This window comes from Mytilus californianus, unplaced genomic scaffold (genome assembly GCF_021869535.1).
Source record: "Mytilus californianus isolate M0D057914Y unplaced genomic scaffold, xbMytCali1.0.p SCAF_4, whole genome shotgun sequence".
NCBI lineage: Eukaryota > Metazoa > Mollusca > Bivalvia > Mytilida > Mytilidae > Mytilus > Mytilus californianus.
The window spans coordinates 121,072,584-121,095,779 of record NW_026262690.1 but is presented as its reverse complement, the minus strand read 5'-3'; the positions used below and the strand labels follow the sequence as shown (position 1 = coordinate 121,095,779).

Sequence of the window (23,196 nt, the reverse complement as noted above, 5' to 3'; positions counted from 1 at the left end):
ACTTGATCTGAGTTTTGTGGTTATACGCATTGTTTATAAGTTTCATAACATTTAGTTAAGGCAAACTTAAGTTAGAGATTGGAAACGAAAAATTCAGCATTTTTTTCATTTAGAAAGGGGCATAACTCTAGAACGCTAAAAGTAGCTACCAAAATTCGAACTTAATCTGTGTTTTGTGGTTACTAGCATTGTGTATAAGTTTCATAACATTTGGTTGAGGGAAAATAAAGTTAGAGAACGGAAACTAAAAATTCAGCAATTTTTCCATTTGTAACGGGGCATAACTCTAAAATGGTAAAAGTGACGCCACAAAAATTGAAACTTGATCTGTGTTTTGTGGTAATAAGCATTGTGTATAAGTTTCATAACATTTGGTTGAGGCAAATTAAAGGTATAGAGCAGAAAGGAAAATTCAGCATTTTTTCCATTTGTAAAGGGGCATAACTCTAGAATGGTAAAAGTGATGCAACCAAAATTCAAACTTGATCTGTAATTTGTGGTTATAAGTATTGTGTATAAGGTTTATAACACTTTGCTGAGGCAAACTAAAGTTAGAGAACGGAAACCTATTTTGGGATGTACGTACGTACAGGCGGACAATGATAAAACGTAATGCCCCCTCTGCTACGACAGGGACATAAAAAGACTACCCTTACCCAAACTTAAACACAGTACCTTCCAACCGCTTCCTTCATAGTCTTGACAGCCATTACTGTCGTGTGTGCCATTCCTCCAAAGGCCATGGCCATCTCCTTAATGACATTAGTATTGTCCTCAAACAAAACTCTGAAGCCAGCATTGACTATAGCTATATCATCTTCCCTTCTATTTGCTTGTTTGTAGCCTCCAAAGAATTCATTCTGTAAAATGACCATTTGAAAAACATTCAATGTACAAGATCAATACCGGTAATTCTCTTTTCTTCTGTTTAATGTACAGTTTTATGCAATAAGTATTGGTCACTAATATTTCATATAATAACATATTTAAAATAAAATAAGAATGTGTCTGAAAACACAAATGTCCCAGCTCAAGCTTTGCAAAGATAATGAGACGTACAGAGACAGAAGGACGGATGGTCAAGCGTAACACTTAATGCCCTTCTGCCTATGGCAGGGGGCATAACAATCATTTTGAAGGCAATTATGGTTGGATTTTATCAAACCATGTGTTGAAAGACACAGAATTGTCTGCAGTATATTTGTTTCTCTAGTCATAATTTCGTCTTCACCTTTTTTTCTCTTAAATAATTAAAGTTTTTACCATCTACTTTGGTTACAAGTATTCAAGTTCCAAAATTTTGAGAAAAATAAATGGGGAATGTGTCCATGGGACACACATGAAGCCCCCACTTGCATATAACGTTATAAAGGGACATAACTCAAGAACTATAAAGTGATGCTACCCAAATTTGAACTTGATCTGAATTTTGTGGTAATAAGCATTATGTATATGTTTCATACTATTTAGTTGAGGCAAACCTAATTAAGTTAGAGAATGGAAAAAAAAATTCAGCAATTTTTCCATTTGTAAAGGGACATAACTCTAGAATGATAAAAGTGACGCCACAAACATTCAAACTTGGTCTGTACTTTGAGGTAATGAGCATTGTGTATAAGTTTCATAACATTTGGTTGAGGCAAACTAAAGTTGGAGAACGGAAATGAAAAATTCAGCAATTTTTCCATTTGTAAAGGAGCATAACTCTAGACCGATAAAAGTGACGCCACCAAAATTCTAACCTGATCTGTGTTTTGTGGTAATGAGCATTTTTTATCAGTTTCATAACATTTGTTTGAGGCAAACTAAAGTTAGAGAACGGAAACGACAAATTCAGCAATTTTTCCATTTGTAAAGGGGCATAACTCTAGAACTGTAAAGGTGACGCCTCCAAAATTCAAACTTGATCTGTGTTTTGCAATAATAAGCATTGTGTATAAGTTTCATAACATTTGGTTGAGGCAACCAAAAGTTAGAGAACGGAAACAAATTTTAGGATGTACGTACGTACGGATGGGCGTACAGACGGACAAGGGTAAAACTTAATGCCCCCTCTGCTACAGCGGGGGCATTAAAATACATTTGAAGCTTTTTTCATTTGGGTCTGACTGTAAAAAACAGAATACATGGTACACTAGCAATCAGAAATCTAACAAATATGGTTAACTATACAAGACCTGCCAACTATCCCAATTTATGGGGAGTATTCCCATGAGAGGTGTTACCTGAATTTAGAAATTATTATATAAATTGAAAACCTCAAAACGGGCATTTAAATTAATTTAAAGAGTATTTAAGCACATATCTACTCATTCAAATTATACTATTAGATTAAGAACACTTATTACAATATATGAGGAACATATAAGGTCCTCTTGCACTTCAAAACCCCCATGGAGATTTTGAAAGGTTGGCATGTATGCTGTATACTTACTTTCCTAGTAAATGGTACAGTAACATTGAGTAAAACTTCATCTGATTTTAAAGCTGTCTTTCTGTATCCCGGGAAAAACTTATCATCCATTGTAATGTTTCTCTTTGAACCATCTGGTAATATATTTTATTATGAATAAGAAAAAAACAAGAGGAAAAACAAATACATCAACACAAACAAACAAAGTTTACATATACAAACATAAGTCATGATAAAGCTTACAATTATTGTCATTATTGTCAAGAGATCAAAACCAAAGATAAGCTCTAAAATCACAGAAATCTAGAGCAGATGAAGATAAAGTGGACACATCAGAGTTGTTCCATTAAATTAGGGACTTCTAAAATACCCCTACAACTAAAAAACTTTCTTTGAGTAGTTTTGACTACATAAAGTCTATATACAACAATAAATTACCTACAACTCATGTCCGCAAAATAACAATTTCCTTCCTATCCTCCCATATCCATTTTGATGAACTTATCCTCATTGGTGTTTGTTTGTTAAGCTAAATTCGTTTGATGATTTAATTGTATGATTCGTCTCCTCTAAAAACTCTTAAAAACATGCATAATCTAAGAACAAAATATGCACCAACAAGAGGCTGTCGAGTGACAGCAATCCGGATTTTCCTGCAGAGGTCGAACCCTGAACAGTTGATCAAGTATGGACACAACATTTAAGCTGAAAACAGCTCTGAATTTGGATTGTGATTGAATATTTGACACAGCATAGGCTTGTGACACTAAATGAATGTGGTCAAAGAACTGAAAAATTTGAAATTGGACATTTACCTATTATGGTCCAATATCCAAAATCTAAGTACATTGTTAGAATCAGCATCAAAGAACCCCAAGAATTCAATTTTTGATCAAATAAAACAAAAGTTTAATTTTGGACCCTGATTTGGACCTCAATGTGAACCAATTTAATAAAGGAGCCCACAATCCCAAATCTCTCAATACATGGTTAGATTCAGCATTTCAAATAACCCCATACATTCAATTTTTGTTGAATCAAACAAATTTAATTTTGGACACCTGATTTGAACCGACATGAAAACTGGGCCCAAAAATCTAATATTTAAATACAGGTCTATATTCAGCATTTGAAAGAACCCTATATATATTTAATATATATGTTGAAATAACTCAAACTGGATAAATAGTTCTCTAAAATTGAATATGATGTAATTTTTCAAATTATAATCAATAACATAATAACAACAACCAGTAATGACTAAGTTCTCTAAAATTAGATATTATTTAACACCCAAACATTGTTAGAATCAGCATATCAAAGAACCCAAGAATTCAATTTCTGATGAAATTAAATAAAAGTTTAATTTAGGACCCTTTGGACCTCAATGTGGTATTATCTAAATAATAATGAAAATAAAAACAGGTTTAGAATCAGCATTTCAAAGAACCCTATATATATTCAATTTATGTTGAAATTAAACACAGTTTAATTTTGGACCCTGATTTTGACCAACATGAAAACTGGACCCAAAATCAGAAATCTAAATATGTTTATTAATAGACAATATAGGTTTAGCTTTTAAAGGAGTTCACTTCATCAAAAAAAAATATATATAGCATTCAAAAAATTTGTTTTTACGGAATAGCAAACAAACTTACCACAAAATTCTTCATTCCATTTTACCAAAGAAAAGAAAAAATAAACTGCTTTCGCTGAGCGCAGCTGGATACGACCGCAGAGGTCCAACCCTGAACAGTTGGGGCAAAAATGGACACAATATTCGCGCTTGATACAGGTCTGAATTTGGATTGTAATTAAATATTTGACACATTATAGGTTTCTGACACAGAATAAATGTAGTCAAAGAACTTAAAATTGGATATATGATTTGAATTTATATCCAATTGAAGATTTCCGCTGTTGTGCAATACTTAGTAAATCTGTTTTCAGACTATATACAAAGAATTAGCAATTGTGACCCCGAATTTTTCTTTGGAAAACTGATAATTTCTTAAATCTTGAAGAAATAAAATTGACCCCCCCCCCTTTAAAAAAAAATATTGAACAAAATACACAAGCTATTCTCCTGAAACAAGAAAAATGCTTGTTTTGGACCCCTAATTCCTAAACGGCTGGGATCATCACCCCCAAAAACAATCCCAACCTTCCTTTTGTGGTATTGAAACTTTTGGTAAAATTTCATAGAGATCCATACACTTAAACTTAAGTTATTGTCCTGAAGCCAAATGTCTTCGGACAACGACGACGACGCCAATGACGACATGATAGCAATATACGACCCCAAAATTTTTTTTGCGTTCATATAAAAATCCAAAATGTTATTTATCATTAATACAATGTCTTTTAAAAATATATAAAACTTATCTGTAATGATCTTCAAAATGTCTAAAAATATAGCTTATAATCATCAGCACTTAGGAAACAGAAAATTTTCAAAGAAATATGTCACTCCAATTATAATTCTGAGATAAGACATTTACCATATGCTTTGTCATAATCTGATAACAGGAGAAAATTATTTAAAAATATTAGTGTAATCAGACTTTATTTATATAATTAACCATTTCTGTACAAAGAGGATTAACTCAAATCACATTATAAATACCACTTTTGGATATTTAAAAGGACGATTACTCAACAAGGAGAAAAGCTATGAACTTGACCTTCATTAAGTCACAGGTAACAACATATCTAAATTTGAAAAAATTTCTTCAAAGCGTTTGCATGTTATTGAATGGACACTTTTTGGCAGCCACCCTCCCTCCTTACATCCCCTAATCAATAACCGATATTTCCTTCGAAAATCCGGTTAAAAATTAGATTTTAAATTTGTACAAAAAGATAGTCTATTTATATAATCCAAAACCAAAAATTGGGTATAAGATAAAACATTGTTTAGTCCCTATCATGTTTTAGAATGTTAATGATTTTATAAAAACTGGTTACCTGCAGATTCAACCTCGAGGAAAGCACCAGCAGCAAGAAAAAGTGGGTTTAAATCTGATATAGGACTAGCTGTGATTATGTTCCCTCCAACAGCCTAAAAGATATCAGGGTTAACTTTTCACCATCAGAGTATTTGCATAAATCAGTCAAATCTATAACTCTTTTTTTTGTATAAAATTTTCACAAACAAAAATACAAATAAGACCTTATCAATTCAATACAGATAATGAATAATTTTATTGTAAGTGCATTTCTTTAAAGATCTCATGGACTTATGACATCAAAATATGGTATAGACTGTAGAATAAACTGTTGACATGGAGATATGTCTTGACTGTCAGCAGGAAATTCAGAAAAAGACAATCTGATGGGTAGCAACATTACTAATTAATTCAAAGCGAAGTTGCTGGACCATAAGATAGTGGGTAACACATCAAAACTATCGTCAAACTAAAATGTACTGATAGTGATGCAACTTTATAGAAAATATTGTTTATCCTAAGTAGTTCCTATCAAAACTAACTTAAGCAGAAAACTTAACTTTAAAAATTGTAAATTAATTGAAAGTCACTGGACCATGACTTGGGAGCAGAGCCTCGAAATAGTCGTCAAACTGATATGCACTAATATAGTAATGCAACTTTATAGAAAATATCATCATTGATCTATCACAAGTAGTTCCTATCAAACTGACATAAGCAGAAATTTTTTTTACTACATTTATCTGTCAAACTTACAGCCACATTCCTGATTTGGTGTCCAGCAAACCATCGTAATATTTCAACAATAGCTTTGAAAACTCTGGTCTGGTAATCTATAATGAAATGAAAACAAAACATGTTTTTACACATCTTCAGAACCCTTTAGAATATGAATGACAAATTAACTTATTTTTTCTTTGTTGACATATTTGTTTGTTTTTATGTGATTAAGAATATATCACAATGTTGACTGCTGTACCCTTATTTTTGACATTTTTACCTATTATGTCTGTTTGTTTTTGTTCACACATTGTTGTCAATATAATGGAATTTTATGCGACTGTCATACAAGTGAGAGGTTTAGCTAGCTACAAAACCAGGTTTAATCCTATATTTTCCACATAAGGAAATGCCTGTACCAAGTCAGGAATATGACAGTTGTTTTCCATTCATTTGATGTGTTCGAGCTTTTGATTTTGCCATTTAATAAGGAACTTTCCAATATGAATTTTCCTTGGAGTTCAGTATTTTAGTTATCTAACTTTTTAGATGATTTAATTTGTGCTATTTGGTTTCCACTACTTTCTGTCAGTCAAATTACAGAAATACGAATGGAGTAAGTAAAGCAATATCATACTTTTTACTTGTAATAGAAAAGAAAGGATTATACTATATTGTAAGCACATATTTCCTTTTCATATCCTTTTTTACCAGTCAAATTTTTTATTACTTTATCAGTGAAAAAAAAATCTTACAAATTGGTTAATAATACATGTATTTATTTTTATGCCTTTAGAATGTATTCGATATCTATCAATGTTTATACGGATGACTCAAACTTGATATCAAAATACAACCTTGAACCCCTCATTCCTTTTCTTCTACCAATGTCGAAGATATATTCTCGATAACATACTTTTATTTCAGAATTGTTGTGATGTTTTATTTTTATTTGAAAAATACATTCAAAATTTCAGATTTTACAGTATGACCCAAACCTTACCCCTATCTATAAATCTTGACCCCATTTACCTGGCAACTCCTCTATTAGTATCTTTAAGGTATTCTCTATATCACTTAAAGTTACAGATGACCCAAACTTGACCCCATTATCTAGTCGTGTAATTTGGTTGAGTTCTGCTATGTGAGTACAGGAAATTATTACTGGGTAATTCATATTCTTCAACTTTACTTCTAATCCTGTACAAAAACAATACATTTTCAGAAAGAGGAAAACAGAAATCCTTATAGCGCATGCGGCTTTTGCTTTGAAAACAAACTGATACTGTAATTTACTGATGGGTTAACCCCTACTGATGCTTTATTCACAATTATAAAGTCATTGAGATGCAAACATAACTTTTTGTCATTATTTTTGTGCTTTTCAAAAAGATCAAGGAGCACACGTTGACCCTGCTTGCTAAAACATGTCTAACATTTTTAAATAGATACTTCTAGAATTTTGTTTCCATATCATTCTGAGGTTAGATGGGATCTGAAATTTGCAATATTTGTAACAAGTAGATTTGATCTTTTGTTTGTGTGTTGTTGGCTTGCTGTCAAATTAATATAAACCTACCATCTCCTTTTTTATACTACTGGTTTACACAAAAGGATTAAATCGATAAGGATAAGTAAAAAATTCTCTGTGAAATTTTTCTAAGTTTAAATACACATTGATAGTGAACATACCAACTTCTGTATTTCCTATGACAAGTTTGGATTGAGGGTGTTTAGCTTTTAAGTCTAGTAGTTGTTTAAGTGTTGTTGGTCTGTACCATTCTACCTTCTCTCCTTTGAAGTAAATATTTTCTACATCAAATTGGTCAGTCTGAAGATAAAAAATAAACAAAAATAAACAACAAATTGACTGACGAAAAGTTTCACAAAAATACATTTTTTGACAATACTCTGACAACTGCAGGATTGTCTGTTATATATAAAAAAAATTTGGTGAGCTGAAATGAGATTTGATTGTCTTTTATTACTTTATTCAAGAGGAAAGATACAATTTTGGGTATAATCTAATATCAGAAATTTACCCGTAATTCTGGAGGGAAAATAGGATCCTGTGTTGAATTTAATGGTAGATATTCACTTGTCTGTCCATTCTCTGTCTGCAATAACAAAAATAATTTTATTTTATTATAGCATCTGGTTGAAACAGTTGGCGGTGGACTAATTCATAAATTATGGAGAGGTTTATGCGACTGGGAGGGTATCGCAATAATAACTTGCATTCTGATATCTTATACATATATCTGTATGCATATTTTTGTGAAATCGCAATAATAAATATCACATTTTTGTCTATTCTTCATAAATCCCAATAATAAATATGTGTACAGGCTGTCTTGAACTTGCAATCAAATGTGACCTTTTGCTCTGGGTTGAAGGCCTCACTTCTACTTTGGTGTAAAGAAAAGGTTGTTTTTTAGCTTTGTGTTTTGTCAAATGCAAAAAGGGACTACAGTGTACTGGTAACTGCCACATATAGGAATGTATTAATTTTCAAACTATAAGGTGTATATCTGTAGCATTGCAGAAATATGTGACGAAAAATTATAAATAGAAACTTTATACAAGTTATACTTACTCCATTTTCTATAACACCATTAGCACATTTTCCTGTATTTTTACAACAATTTTCTCCCATCTGGCAAAACTCCTTTTAATAAAAAAAACATTTTCTATATAAACAATCTTAACAATTAACTCGAGTTCTGTTTTAAAAAAAAACTTTTTGAATATGCTTGCAATATGAACTCTATTTTCATATGGATCTATACACCTTGTGCAGCAGGAAAATCCTTCTTGAGGTTCATCAAAATTTTATTTCAGGAGAGGTCGTTGTAATAAGGATGTACATCATGCCACTGAAAATAATTGATTTCTCAACCCTTTTATACGGTGAAAGTACCATCATTTCGGTCCTTCAACTAATTTGTTTATACCAAAGTCCTATAAAGAACGTATGACATGTGTTCTTTAAGCCTTAAAAGAATCAATACTTTAACTTATTAAAAATCTGTGCACAAGTTATACTATTTTTAATGTCCAAATATGACATTTTTGACAATACTGTTGTCAAAATTCATTTGTTTGGCAAAAAAAAAAATCAGAGTTTTCAGTTGGCACAATTCTTTAAATTTTACTCATAAATATGCAAGAATTTTAATACTAATTTAAACCTATTGACCTTTGCTTTTCTTTGAAACTATATGCAGGAATGGCAAATTTAGCAATTTCTCCGTTTATAAAGGGAAATAACTCTAGAAAAATGGAAATGATGAAACCCGAATTCAATTTTGATCTGTGTTTCCTAGTAATAAGTATTTTGTGTATAAGTTTCATAACATTTGGTTGAGGAAAACTAAAGTTAGAGTGCGGAAATGGCAAATTCAGTATAAAGGGACATAAATTAAAAACTGTGAAGTGACGCTACCCACATTTACACTTGGGCTGTGTTTGGTGGTAAGCATTGTGTATAATTTTCATGACATTTTGTAAAGGCAAACTATAGTTAGAGAATGGAAACCAATTTCTATACGGACAAACTAAAGGACTTACGGAGGAACTGAGGTTAACCTTAATGCCTCAAATGACAACCAGTAGGGGCATAAAAAGAGCCCCATACCTCAAGTGTTTACTGTTACGGTTCAGGTCTGTAGACCTCAAACTGTTATATAACAAAATTAATATTATTATGGGTCAACCTTGGTATTAGGCTGAAATTTCTTACTACTGGTATTGTAGTAAAAATTACTGGTCTTCAACCATTGGTAGCATGGCTTGTAAAGGCACTGGTTTCATGTAAAACACATTCAAATTATAACAGAGTCAAAATCAACTCTTTATCAATTTAATATACAGCTATAAGAGATATTTCATACAAATATAATAATCCCCAGAGCATAAAACGGTACAGGGACCCCCTTTGGAACGTCAAGCGTCAATCATAGTATTTGGTATTTCGGTTGTAAATGCAGTCTAGACGTAGTAAAATAATCTAGGTCACAGAACAGTCTATATAAATACGGGGAAACCTACTCAGAATAATCTGTTGGCGATGTTGAAACAGTTGCGGGTGGTATGCTCTGGTATAGTTTACAGGGTAAAAGAACTATGGTCCTTGGTATATGGTCGCAACCTTAGAACAAGAGCAGATGAAAGATGCCCTTTCTATACTTAGTGCCCACAACCACATCACCATGGTATCAGTGGGCAATTCTATTGTATTGGATTGGTTGATTGACCACAGGGTTATAGGTCGTGTTTCGTCTTCTATTCCCACGGCAAGCACATGCTCACACAAGGTGAATAAATAGCGGCCTCCAGTAAACGAGGGAAAAGTCTAGGGAATAATAGGAAAAGAAGACTATGGAAGCTTTGCATTAACAAAGGATATGCCCAATTACAATATATAATCCTTATATAAATATACGATAAAGATGAGAAAGCGTGACAATGATAACCCGAGGAGAAATAAAGCTGGGAAGATGTCGGGACCACCCTTTGTACAAACAGTGAGACGAGCACTATATATCTTATCATTTCCAATAAATATAACAATAAATACATAAAATAATAATACAAATCGGACACGATACCTGAAATATAACAGTGTTCGTACATACAATCTCAGTCACACAATCAATTATCCAGACTTTAACGGCCGCAACCGCGAGCAAAGTAAAACAGAGAAAGGTAGTCTGGATAATAAGAAAAGAATAATCATGGTTTTACATAAATATACTGATCATCCTTAACCCTTACCCTTATTTGTAACACTACCCCCACCCACGGGAAGAGTTCGCCTCGAACTAAAAAATAATAAGAAAATGCTACCTACAAAATCCTACCTACCCTAAATTATACCTATTCCTCAGTGGTGTTGGAAGTCCAAATGTCACGAAGTTCTAAAACTGTTCCGTCAGGTAGATAGCATCGTTAATTCTTCATAATACGGCTGGTCTCAATAGGTATTAGCCTCCTTTGGTAGCGAGAGGCGCGGGTTCTCCTACATAAATTGATCTGTTCTTGAAGAGTTTTAGCTAAAGGGTGCTTAAGGAAGGAGGATGGTGCCCCATGAATAATTTGCGAATACTTTAATTATTGGTATGGTACTCATAAATAATATCACTAGTCATGTGATAGAAATTAATATATACACTCATATATTTATTAATATATACACTTACAGAAATTAATATATTCACTTTCATGTGTAGATACATTCATATATTTATTAATATATACACTTGCAGAAATTAATATATATACACTTTCATGTGTAGATACATTCATATATTTATTAGTATATACCCTTTCATGTGTAGATACATTCATATGTTTATATATCTCGATAATATATACATGTACCTTTTAAAAATTTTCCAGATGCAATATGCATTCAATTGCTATAGCAATATCATTGAACAGGTATTTGTCTCGCCCTGTTTATACTGATAAAGAAGAAGGCAACACTTGCACACATTATATTTGTAAATAAAATTATATATACAACAAGACTTTATTTTGTTTTGGTCATTATTCAAGATTACATATGCCATATATTTTTATGACATCACATTTTAAGATATAAAAACACGACATCATATTTATGCTAAACATTGTAATAACACTACAGTAAAAATAATTATTCGTCATGGTCGGTCCGTTATTCATCAGTCCTGTCCGTTATTCATCAGTCCTGTCCTTTTGGGTGTCTCCTGGTATTTAGGGCTGATTCACCAGGAGGTTGGTACCACCTTTTTAAATAACCTTTATATGGTTTAAGTCGGTTGACATGAATAATGTTTGTCTAAGACTTTGGTCCTTCTTGAATTTGGTATAAAATATCTGAAACTTGTTAAATTGCAGTAAAGGGTCCTTCCCATTTGAACTGAAACTTAGGACTTCTTCCTTTATATTTCTTGGAGTCCCTTAACATGACTCCGTCCCCCACTTTAGAATGATAATTTTTACTGGTGAGATCATATCTGCGTTTCTGTAGAGCAGCTGCATGCACCAATCTATCCCTAACTACATTATGCACTTTGTCCATACAACTGGTCAATTGGTCTATATATTCTGGTCTCGATAGTTTACTATCAGGGGAGTGAACAACATAAATCAAATCAATGGGCATATGAACTTCACGACCAAACATCATGTTATTTGGGGTTTCATTGGGGGGGGGGGGGGGCTGATCTATAAGCCAGCATTAATAAAGGCACATATTTATTCCAGTCTCTTTGGTTTTTGGAGACTACTTTGCTCAGCATATCTTCAATTGTACCATTCAATCTTTCAACTAGACTAGAACTTTGGGGATGAAAGGGGCTGTTTCTGGTTTTGTGGATATGTCAAAGTTTACACAACTGTAAAAATAAATCTGAGGTGAACTTGGAACCTTGATCAGTATGGATTTGTGTGGGTACTCCGTAACGGCATATAAATTCTGTCACCATTTTTGCAGCCACAGAAGAAGCATTTATATTTGGTATTGCATATGCTTCGGCAAAGCGAGTAAAATAGTCTGTAATGACCATCAAGTATTTATTGCCATTGTAAGTTTGTGGTATAGGTCCTTATATATCAATTGCGACTCTGTCCATTGTCTCTCCCACAACATAGGTTTTCATTGACGCCCTGGTACCCTTGGTTGGTCCATTACGTTTTTGGCATTCTATACACCTTATACAATATTTATCTACAAAAGTTCGGTAGTCCACCCAATAAAATCTATGATGCACACGAGCAGTGGTCCGTTTAATACCCATGTGCCCAGCTAAAGTGTCGTCATGTAGCAGTTTTAAAACTTCACGTCTAAAGGTACGGGGTAAAATATACTGTAGACTTTGTGTATTGGTAATGGTATTTATCCATTTGTGATATAAAATTCCCTCCACTACAACTAGCCTGTCCCATTGGGCCCAGTATGGCTTATGTATTTTGCTAAGGTGAGATATATCCTGCCATTGTGGTTTAATGTTAAGATTTTCTTTCCATTGCCTAATGATTTTTATGATATCGTCTTGCATTTGAGACTCCATCAACTCATTTCTTGATTTCCCTTTACCCAATTGGTAGCAATAGGATTTGAATCTTATTGGTCTTGGTTATCAGCACTCATGGCTCTTATTTCAGGACTACTGGATTTCTCCTCAGCCAGATTTTGGTTTTCCTGTTTTTCACAGTGGGTACAGGATATACTGCATGGTCTCCTAGATAAACCATCAGCATTTCCATGTTTAAGTCCTGCTCTATATTTTATAGTATAAGTATAATTATATGTGCCCAAAATATCTAGCCACCTCCTCAGGGTTTTTAAAATTTGTGATCCATGTCAATGCTCCATGGTCTGTTCTAACACAGAAATGTACACAGTATAAATAATGTTGAAACTGTTTTATTGCAATTATTATGGCCAGTAACTCCCATCTAGTCACACAATAATTCCTTTCAGGTTTGCTAAACGATTTACTGTAATAGGCAACTACATGTTCTTTGCCATCATCACCGATTTGGGAAAGAACAGCTCCACTTCCAGTACCGCTGGCATCTGTATCCAGTATAAATTCCTTATCTAAAGTACGATATATAAGTATGGGGCTAGTTGTCAAAGCATCTTTTGAAATTAAAAATGCTTCGGCACATTCAGAGGTCCACTGAAAAAGAACATTTTTCTGGGTCAACCTATGTAAAGGGCTAGCAATTTTGGAAAAATCTCTTATAAATTTTCTTTAATAGGAACAGGTACATTAGAAAATTCTGACTTCTTATATATTGGTAGGGGTTGGCCATTCCTTTATGACATCAACCTTTGACGAGTCAGGGGAAATACCTCCGCTGCTAACGACATATCCTAAAAAGGTAACTTGTTTCTGGTAAAGATCACACTTTTTGGGGGCTATTTTTAAGCCAGCAGTATATAGTCCATCAAAAACAGTCTGTAGTCTGGTAATATGCTCCTCAAAAGATTTTGAAAACACGATTATATCGTCAAGGTAAACGATACAAATCTCCCATTGGAGTCCTGTCCTTCCATCACTCTCTCAAAAGTTGCCCCTGCATTACACAGGCCAAAAGGCATTCTTTTGAACTCAAATAGCCCCTGAGATGTAAAAAAGCAGTTTTCGGAGCATCTTGAGGATTCATGACCACTTGGTAATAACCGCTGACCAAATCTAGCAAACTAAACAATGCGTTACCCCTTAAAGCATCGAAGGAATCGTCTAGTCTACGCAAGGGGTATGAATCTTTTACACTATCTTAATTGACTCTGCGAAAATCACAACAGGCTCTAATAGATGAGTCTGCTTTCCTAACTATTACAAGAGGACTACTGTAAGATGACTGACTTGGTCGTATAATATCATTATCCAACATTTTATGAATTTCGACCTCAACCTCCTTCCTTTGAGCGATGGGTTATCGCCGAGGAGCTTGCTTCACAGGAGAAGACATAAGTATTTATTTTATGCTGAACAATATCAGTAAGACCTATATCATACTTGGACATGGAGAAAGCTTTTTGGTTTTTGTGAAGAAGATCTCTCAGAGTACCGGTTTGTTCAGGTGTCAAAAGATTCGTACACCTATCAAAAATCTCCTTAAATTGTGGTATTCCCTCAGATTAATCATGGGTTGTATCATTCATGATGTTCTGTTCTGGAAACAGCTCAGAATTGGCTGCCCAACTGTTTTTGGTTTATGTTTGTGAACTATCGGACAGGTTTATCACCCTTATAGGTAGCTCACTTTGTTCCCCCTTGTACAAAGCTTTGGCCACAAGAATGTCCCCATCTTGTAATAACCCAGCTGTTGAATCAATCAATTGGTTTGCCTTGTCAGTTGCACCCTCAGTAATGATGGCTTTAACAATCATTTTACTACAAGGAGGTATGGTGACCTTCTGACCAATTGTAATTCTGAATAAACTTGGTATTTGACTTTCTAATTCGCAAACAATGGTCTGATTGTTTAATTTTAAGGTACATTTGTCAATGTCAATTACACATTTATTTTTCACCATAAAGTCATAGCCCAGAACAGCTGGTATTTGAATATCTGCAATAATCATCTCTTGCTGTACAATCTGATCCCCTAATTTAATTGGTAAGGATAGGACACCTAATAGTACCACATGACTGCCATTTGCTATTCGTAAGTTACATTATATGGCATCAAATGTACTTTTACTTTTTGTAAAAACTTATTGTATATAGGAGTGTTTAAGACACTTATTGAGGAACCAGTATCCATTAAACAATTAACATTTTAGTTATGAATTGACAAATTAAAAAAATAATCCTTCATTATTATCTTGTTTAAGTTGAAATAATATGGGTCTAGGGTTATTTTCTTTCCCTACAGCTAAAAGTTGACCCTTACTTTCAGCTCCAATTAGTTTTCCTGGTCCCCAAGTGGTTGCCTTTGTGTTTTATTTTGGTTTTGTACATCATTTAGAACATTTTTCTTGTCAAAAAGCCTCTTTCTGCACTTTTTGGCAATATGACCAGGTTTATGGCAGTAATAACAAAGGTTAGATTGGTCATCCTGATCCCTGGTAAATGAGGTTTTAGTATTTTGTTCATTGGTCTGATATCTAATAGAGGTCCTCTTTCGGCTTAAATGCTAGGCCTCATATTTGAGGGCAAGGTGTAGTGCCTCATCAATGGTATCAGTGCTTGTCTGGACAATTACCCATTCAAGCTCTTGGTCATTAAGTGATTTCGGAATGCTCTGTATGCTAGGTTATCTTGAACATCTAGTGGGGCTGTTGGATTAGCCAGGCGTACAAGTCTTTTAATATCTTGGGCTAATTCTGGTAAAGACTCACCTCCTCCTAATTCTAGCATAAATTTGGGTCATATACATTTCAGACTGGTTAGGAGGGGAGAACCTCTTAATTAGAGTTTGCATTAGCTCATTGTAACTTGGTGGGTTATTAGTATCTATATGTCATACTGTGGCTAAAGCAGCCCATTGCATGCAAGAAATAAGTTTAATACTTTTATTTCATCTGGCCAGTTGTTAAGTTTAGAAACCTTGTCGAAATGAACCCTATGATCAACCCAATCTGACTTGCTATCATATGTGAATGGTTTGGTGTAGCCGATATTGACATTTGAGTTACTCTGGTGAGGGTTGTACGAGGCAGCTGGTTTGCTCACAATGTGTGGTACTTGCGTAGGTATTGTAATAGGTACAAAGGCCCTAGTATGATTTTCATTTAGCCGGAACGCCATTTTACCCGGCTATAACTGGTGGAGGACTCGGGCAACGCATCTATCGGATACCTTGTTCTACCTGTGAAGCTGATCCCCCAGCAAACAGAAAAATGGATACGCGGAGAACCAGAAATTTTGGCCGAGACTGGAGAAACCAGATGTCTGATCATGGAACTACCTTTCAGACAAGAAATTTTCAACATATGGACAACTACCTATGCAAGTTTTGTGGAAAGACTGTGAACAATCAATTTCATTTTAGACAATGTATAGCAAAAACGTCATTTTGCTATAAGTGCAGAAGTTTTGGACATTACGCCAGAATGTGTAATTTTCACAGACAACCGAACGTGAAAGTTGTTAAGGTTTAATCGAAATCCAAGTTACGTCGTGACGCAGAAAGAATGAGAAAATTCAAAGAACAGAAAGCTATGTCAATGTTTCCTTGTGCGGAACTTAATACCATAGAACTGATGGTCTTCTTTCCAACCTTAGAATATAACAAGGAATTCATAGATAACGTAAGACTCAGGCACGACCGAGTGAATTCCGAGAGAGTTAAATTCAAAATTAAAAGTGTACACTATGAAAAGAAATTGAAAGAATAAAAATCAAAAACATACCAGTGTTGTTAGCAATCTAGAAAAACTTCAAAAACAAAACGCAGATGACCAAAAAAATGGAAAAACTACGTGAACGCATTAATAACCTTGAAGAATTTAATTTTGGGCTGTACGATCAAAGATGTGAAGCAATCGATAAGCAATTCAATCTACAACGCGATAAAGAACATATGCGGGATCGAATCACCAAACTAGAAGACGAATTGGACAATTTTCGGAAACATTCAAGAGAAGATAACTATTCAAACCAAAACTATCGTTACAGAGGACGCAACAACCACAGAAGAAACTTTCGGAACAATTTCAGATGAACAATAAGACCCGGGTCGTGTCTTCAAGGGCCGCGGGAATATATGACCGGACAATTTGGACTGTGCAATGAAATTAGTTTTTAAACAACATTTTATGAATTCAGTTGTTTTAATGTATATTCTTGTTTTGCATTTATTTTATTATTCTGAACTTTGTTATAAATTTAAGCATAAGTGTTTTACACGGATTATGTGTCATAATCTTGGACAAAGGACTTTGAAAGATCAATACCCATCTCGGTAGCAAATAGTATTAGACGCCCGGGAAAACGCAGGTGGGAAAACCCGGGTTTTCCCGTGCTGGGCAATACCCCCAGAAACGGGTAATACTTGGCAATATGATTTTTTTAAGCTTATTTCAACACAAAATAGTAAAGACTTGTTGTAGTTTCATAGTATTATACCTAAATATATACATTTTATACAGATAACCGTTGAGAGTCATTTCTATAAGATTGAAAATTCAATTTCATACTCTTCTCCACTAATTCTATGTAGGCAGAATACAAGATTTGCACATTTTAGGATACCTTGTTAATTTTCATGCATTGTTTCAATCATCCAAACGCTAATGCTAATCTGAATAAACACTTATTAATTAGTGATGTACATATAAATTATTTAAAAATAATGTGTCTTACATGTAATTGTTAATTCTTATATTAGTTATATATATTTGAAGAAAAAAAAAGGAATTCTTTAGCTTTATGTTAACAGTTTGACCAATCTAGACAGAAGGGTGATTTAATAGATTTTTAGAATTATTGAGAAAGGCTTTTTCCATTAATATTTGTCTAATGTGTCTCAGAGTTGCTAGAATAATACTTTCTCAAATGTATACACTTGTATTATAAGCCTGTCTAACAAGTACACTTATCTATCAATCAAAATATGTTTATAAATATCTTAAATGTATTGCAGTCGTGTTTGATCACTGAATCCTCTTTAAAATTCAGGCCAGTATTTTATATTACCCAGTATTGCCCAGTATTACCCGGTAAAACCCAGTAAAACCTTGGTTTTCCCAGTATTTCCCACTGGGCTGGGCAATTATCATAAAACCCAGGTTTTTGCGAACCCTGGGTTATTTTGTCAACTTGTATTTTAATTTCATTGAACTGAGATTTCTGGTAAAGACGATCCCCTTGAAATTTGACTTGAGAAGGTGAAAGTATCTCAGGTGTGGTAGCTCTTGAACTTCCACTAAGTGGAGAAATACTCCTACTTTCAATTTCATCTTCTGACCCCCTCACCGTGATTCATTTTCAGTTTTTAATTATACAATTTATAATTATTTATTAAACTTGGTAAGTATACTACAAAAATAAAATTTAACTTGGTCCTTAAATTATATCATAAGGTTAAGTTCACACAGTCTCTCACTGAGGTATGGTTTTAATTTTCACAGATCCCACCGCTGCCACCAAATGTTACGGTTCGGGTCTGTAGACCTCAAACTGTTATAAAACAAAATTAATATTATTATAGGACAACCTTGGTATAAGGCTGAAAGTTCTTACTACTGGTATTGTAGTCAAAATTACTGGTCTTCAACCATTGGTAGCATGGGTTGTAAAGGCACTGGTTTTATGTAAAACACATTCAAATAATAACAGAGTCAAAATCAACTCTTTATCAATTTAATATACAACTATAAGTGATATTTCATACAAATATAATAATCCCCAGAGCATAAAACGGTTAACAGGGACCCCCCCCCCCCCCCCCTTGGAACGTCAAGCGTCAATCATAGTATTTGGTATTTTGGTTGTAAATGCAGTCTATACATAATAAAATACTCTAGGTCACACTGAGGACAGTCTATATAAATACGGGGCAACCTACTCAGAATAATCTGGTGGCGATGTTGAAACATTTTCGGGTGGTATGCTCTGGTATAGTTTACAGGGTAAAAGAACTATGGTCCCTGGTATAGGGTTGCAACCTTAGAACAAGAGCAGACGAAAGATGCCTTTTTTATGCTTAGTGCCCACAACCCACATCCCTGTGGTATCAGTGGGCAATTCTATGGTATTTGATTGGTTGATTGCCCATAGGGTTATAGGTCGTGTTTCGTCTTCTATTCCCACGGCAAACACGTGCGCACACAAGGTAAATAAATGGCGGCCTCCAGTAAACGAAGAAGAAGTCTAGGGAATAAAAGGAAAAGAGGACGATGGAAGCTGTGCATTAACAAAGGATATGCCCAATTACAATATATAACCCTTATATAAATATACGATAAAGGTGAGAAAGCGTGACAATGATAACCCGGGGATAAATAAAGCTGGGAACATGTCGGGACCCCCCTTTGGACAAACAGTGAGACGAACTCTATATATCTTATCATTCCGAATAAATATAACAATAAATCAATACAATAATAATATAATTCGGACACGATACCTGAAATATCACAGTGTTCGTATATACAATCTCAGTCACACCATAAGTTATCCAGACTTTAACGGCCGCGACCGCGAGCAAAGTAAAACAGAGAAAGTGCAGTCTGGATAATAAGAAAAGAATAATCATGGCTTTACATAAATATACTTATCATCCTTAACCCTTACCCTTATTTGTAACATTACTACTAGAACAACCCTATTATTCAAATTGATATAATAAGATATAAATATTTTCAGCAGCAAACCCTACCTTTGTAAATGATTTAAATCCTTCCAGTATTGGTCTGTAGCCAGTACATCTACATAAATTTCCTGTATATAAACATTATAACATCTATAGAGTTTATCGCAGTGTTCCCAGTGTTAAAAATGTTTTTGATTCTATCAGAGGATATGACTTCAGCAAAAAGTAGGGGGGAGATAATTTAACAGATATTGCTTCTTTTCAGTAAAATATCATGAAAACAAGACTAGGAGAACCCATTTTACTTTTCATTTTCTACATGGAATTGATAAAAAATAATTTATTACATTGGTTGCAATAAATAATCGTGATTACCCAGTGAAATAAAAACCAATAGTTTCACATGTAAAATAAACTTGGTTATTTCACTCCTCTGACGTCATACAACAATAGATGTTGTCAAGACGTTGTTCGATGACGTCACTTCAAAGCAAATATGAATGCGTAGGAAAAGATATAGTTCCTTACATTTTCTACTTTAATTTCATTAAAAAGTCAATTGTCAATGTAACAATAAGAATAACTAATCAAAGAATTCAAATATCGAAAAAATATTCAAGTCATGACCGAAAAACACTGATAATTAAATCACGCGCTTTCCTGAACTAATGTGTTGTTTGGTCACTTGTCGAATATTTTTCTATATTTGAATTCTGCAGTTAGTTATTCTATTAAGTATTTCAAATACAAAGTTTACCTTCAAATGCATTTTCCATTTCTGCTCCAGTAGGTTGTGGATTATTTCTCAGCAGTGTGTACATGGACATGACAATACCTGGAGTACAGAACCCACACTGTGATCCATGTGACTTGGCTATTCTCTCCTATAAAACAAAGGTTGAACAGTTGACATGACAATACCTGGAGTACAGAACCCACACTGTGATCCATGTGACTTGGCTATTCTCTCCTATAAAACAAAGGTTAAACATGACAATACCTGGAGTACAGAACCCACACTGTGACCCATGTGACTTGGCTATTCTCTCCTATAAAACAAAGGTTAAACAGTTGTCATGACAATACCTGGAGTACAGAACCCACACTGTGAACCATGTATCTTGGCTATTCTCTCCTATAAAACAAAGGTTAAACATGACAATACCTGGAGTACAGAACCCACACTGTGAACCATGTGACTTGGCTATTCTCTCCTATGAAAATAAAAAGTAAACGGTTGTCATGACAATACCTAGATTACAGAACCCACACTGTGAACCATGTGACTTGGCTATTCTCTCCTATGAAAATAAAGGGTAAAACAAAAGATTACAGAAAAAGACATTATATCAATAGATATTAATTATCAATTATGAGGTCAAAATGTTATATATGGGCCTGTTCAGATTATTTTGACCGAGGTTCTTGCACATCATTAAAATTTAACCTACATGTTTTTTCAAACTTACTGGATAAGTTTATAAAAAAATGAAAATCCAATTGATTACATATTTTATGACATTAAATATCTGTACATATATAGATCACTCAATACATAGTGATAGCAGTCATTCAAGATACTGTGGATTCTTCTTTTTTTTTGTATGGGTACCAATTGTTGTGCATATTTGATTTCCTTGTTTTGAAAAAGCTTATATAGAAGCCTATAGAAAATTTATACTTCGTTGAACATTCATATTTGTGGTTTCCCTTTACCCACAATATCAACCAACATTGGTACCCATGTATACACTGAATCAACAGTACTGGGTATAAAGTGGTAACCCCTGGCCCTGGCTAGTTTCTTGAGACGCTACTTACCTGTACTGGGTGAAGTCTATTCTGTATGCTGCCCATTCCTTCCACGGTGGTGACTGCCATCCTATGTAGTGAACATAAAGTGGTAACCCCTGACCCTTGCTAGTTTCTTGAGACGCTACTTACCTGTACTGCGTAAAGTCCATTCTGTATGCTGCCAATTCCTTCCACGGTAGTGACTGCCATTCCATGTAGAGAACATAAAGTGGTAACCTCTGACCGTTGCTAGTTTCTTGAGACGCTATTTACCTGTACTGGGTGAAGTCCATTCTGTATGCTGCCCATTCCTTCCACGGTGGTGACTGCCATCCTATGTAGTGAACATAAAGTGGTAACCCCTGACCCTTGCTTGTTTCTTGAGACGCTACTTACCTGTACTGCGTGAAGTCCATTCTGTATGCTGCCAATTCCTTCCACGGTAGTGACTGCCATTCCATGTAGAGAACATAAAGTGGTAACCTCTGACTCTTGTTAGTTTCTTGTGACGTTATTTACCTGTACTGCGTGAAGTCCATTCTGTATGCTACCAATTCCTTCCACTGTAGTGACTGCCATTCCATGTAGAGAACATAAAGTGGTAACCTCTGACCCTTGCTAGTTTCTTGTGACGTTACTTACCTGTACTGGGTGTAGTCCATTCTGTATGCTGCCAATTCCTTCCACGGTAGTGACTGCCATTCCAAGTAGAGAACATAGTGGTATAAGGCAAGCATTGGCAGAAAAATGTCTACAAATAAAAGGTCAATATATTCTTTAAGCAGTCAGTTTTAATTACTTTTTAAATTATGTCTAACCATCTTATCTTCCTAGAAACGGTCTCCTAAAGCTAGGGTTGTGAGCTAATTTTCAAGCAAAGTAGTTTCAATATATGTTTTTGTAAGTATGAAAAATCCATTTGGATATATTATTAAACTTTTTTTTAAAACTTCCTCTATGAAATAAATTTAAACATTCTCTCTAAAATTCGTAAATCTATTTTCATGCAATTATTCTAAATCTAAATATGCAATATTATGGATTCATTTATTTTTTGTAAGTGCCAAGTTTCAAGAATTGATAAATATTAACATTTTCGTGGATATTTGTTTCTTTGTTTAACCAAATATATTTGACGGACAAAAATACACTTACTGTTATTGCTAATTTTTCACCTGTATAAATGTGTTACAATACAAAGTGGGATACCATTTGGAAATTTGGAAATTTAAGCAATCAAATTTTAAAAGTACCGGAATTTACAATAAGGACTAAGATAGTACATACAACAAAACATCACAGTTAACCCTTACTTTACAGTTTTTGTGTCGGAAAAATATTTTGATATCATGACAGTACATGCACCACACCCTCCTCCACAACCAAGCTTTGTTCCGGTCAGACATACTATTACACTAACTTGACAGCTTTTGTGTCAGGAAGATATTTTGATATCATGACAGTACATGCACCACACCCTCCTTCTCCACAACCAAGCTTTGTCCCTGTCAGACATACTATTACACAGTTAACACTTACTTGATAGTTTTTGTT

The 23,196-nt window shown here is 34.2% G+C and overlaps 1 protein-coding gene and 1 long non-coding RNA gene across 2 annotated transcripts in view; one reads left to right on the top strand and one right to left on the bottom strand.

Moving 5' to 3' along the window:
• LOC127699220 (uncharacterized) overlaps positions 1–23,196 on the top strand; it is a 107,231-nt gene that overhangs the window by 27,872 nt on the left and 56,163 nt on the right. The gene's annotated exons all lie outside the window — the stretch shown is intronic.
• LOC127699208 (xanthine dehydrogenase/oxidase-like) overlaps positions 1–23,196 on the bottom strand; it is a 73,598-nt gene that overhangs the window by 33,902 nt on the left and 16,500 nt on the right. Inside the window, exons 4-14 of the mRNA XM_052202977.1 lie at positions 22,285–22,393; positions 20,606–20,732; positions 19,915–19,976; positions 8,681–8,752; positions 8,127–8,201; positions 7,777–7,915; positions 7,117–7,284; positions 6,121–6,197; positions 5,384–5,477; positions 2,435–2,547; positions 676–860 (exon numbers count right to left, since the gene is read on the bottom strand). Coding sequence (XP_052058937.1) covers positions 676–860; positions 2,435–2,547; positions 5,384–5,477; positions 6,121–6,197; positions 7,117–7,284; positions 7,777–7,915; positions 8,127–8,201; positions 8,681–8,752; positions 19,915–19,976; positions 20,606–20,732; positions 22,285–22,393 — 1,221 coding nt within the window. The remainder of the gene's footprint in view (positions 1–675; positions 861–2,434; positions 2,548–5,383; positions 5,478–6,120; positions 6,198–7,116; positions 7,285–7,776; positions 7,916–8,126; positions 8,202–8,680; positions 8,753–19,914; positions 19,977–20,605; positions 20,733–22,284; positions 22,394–23,196) is intronic.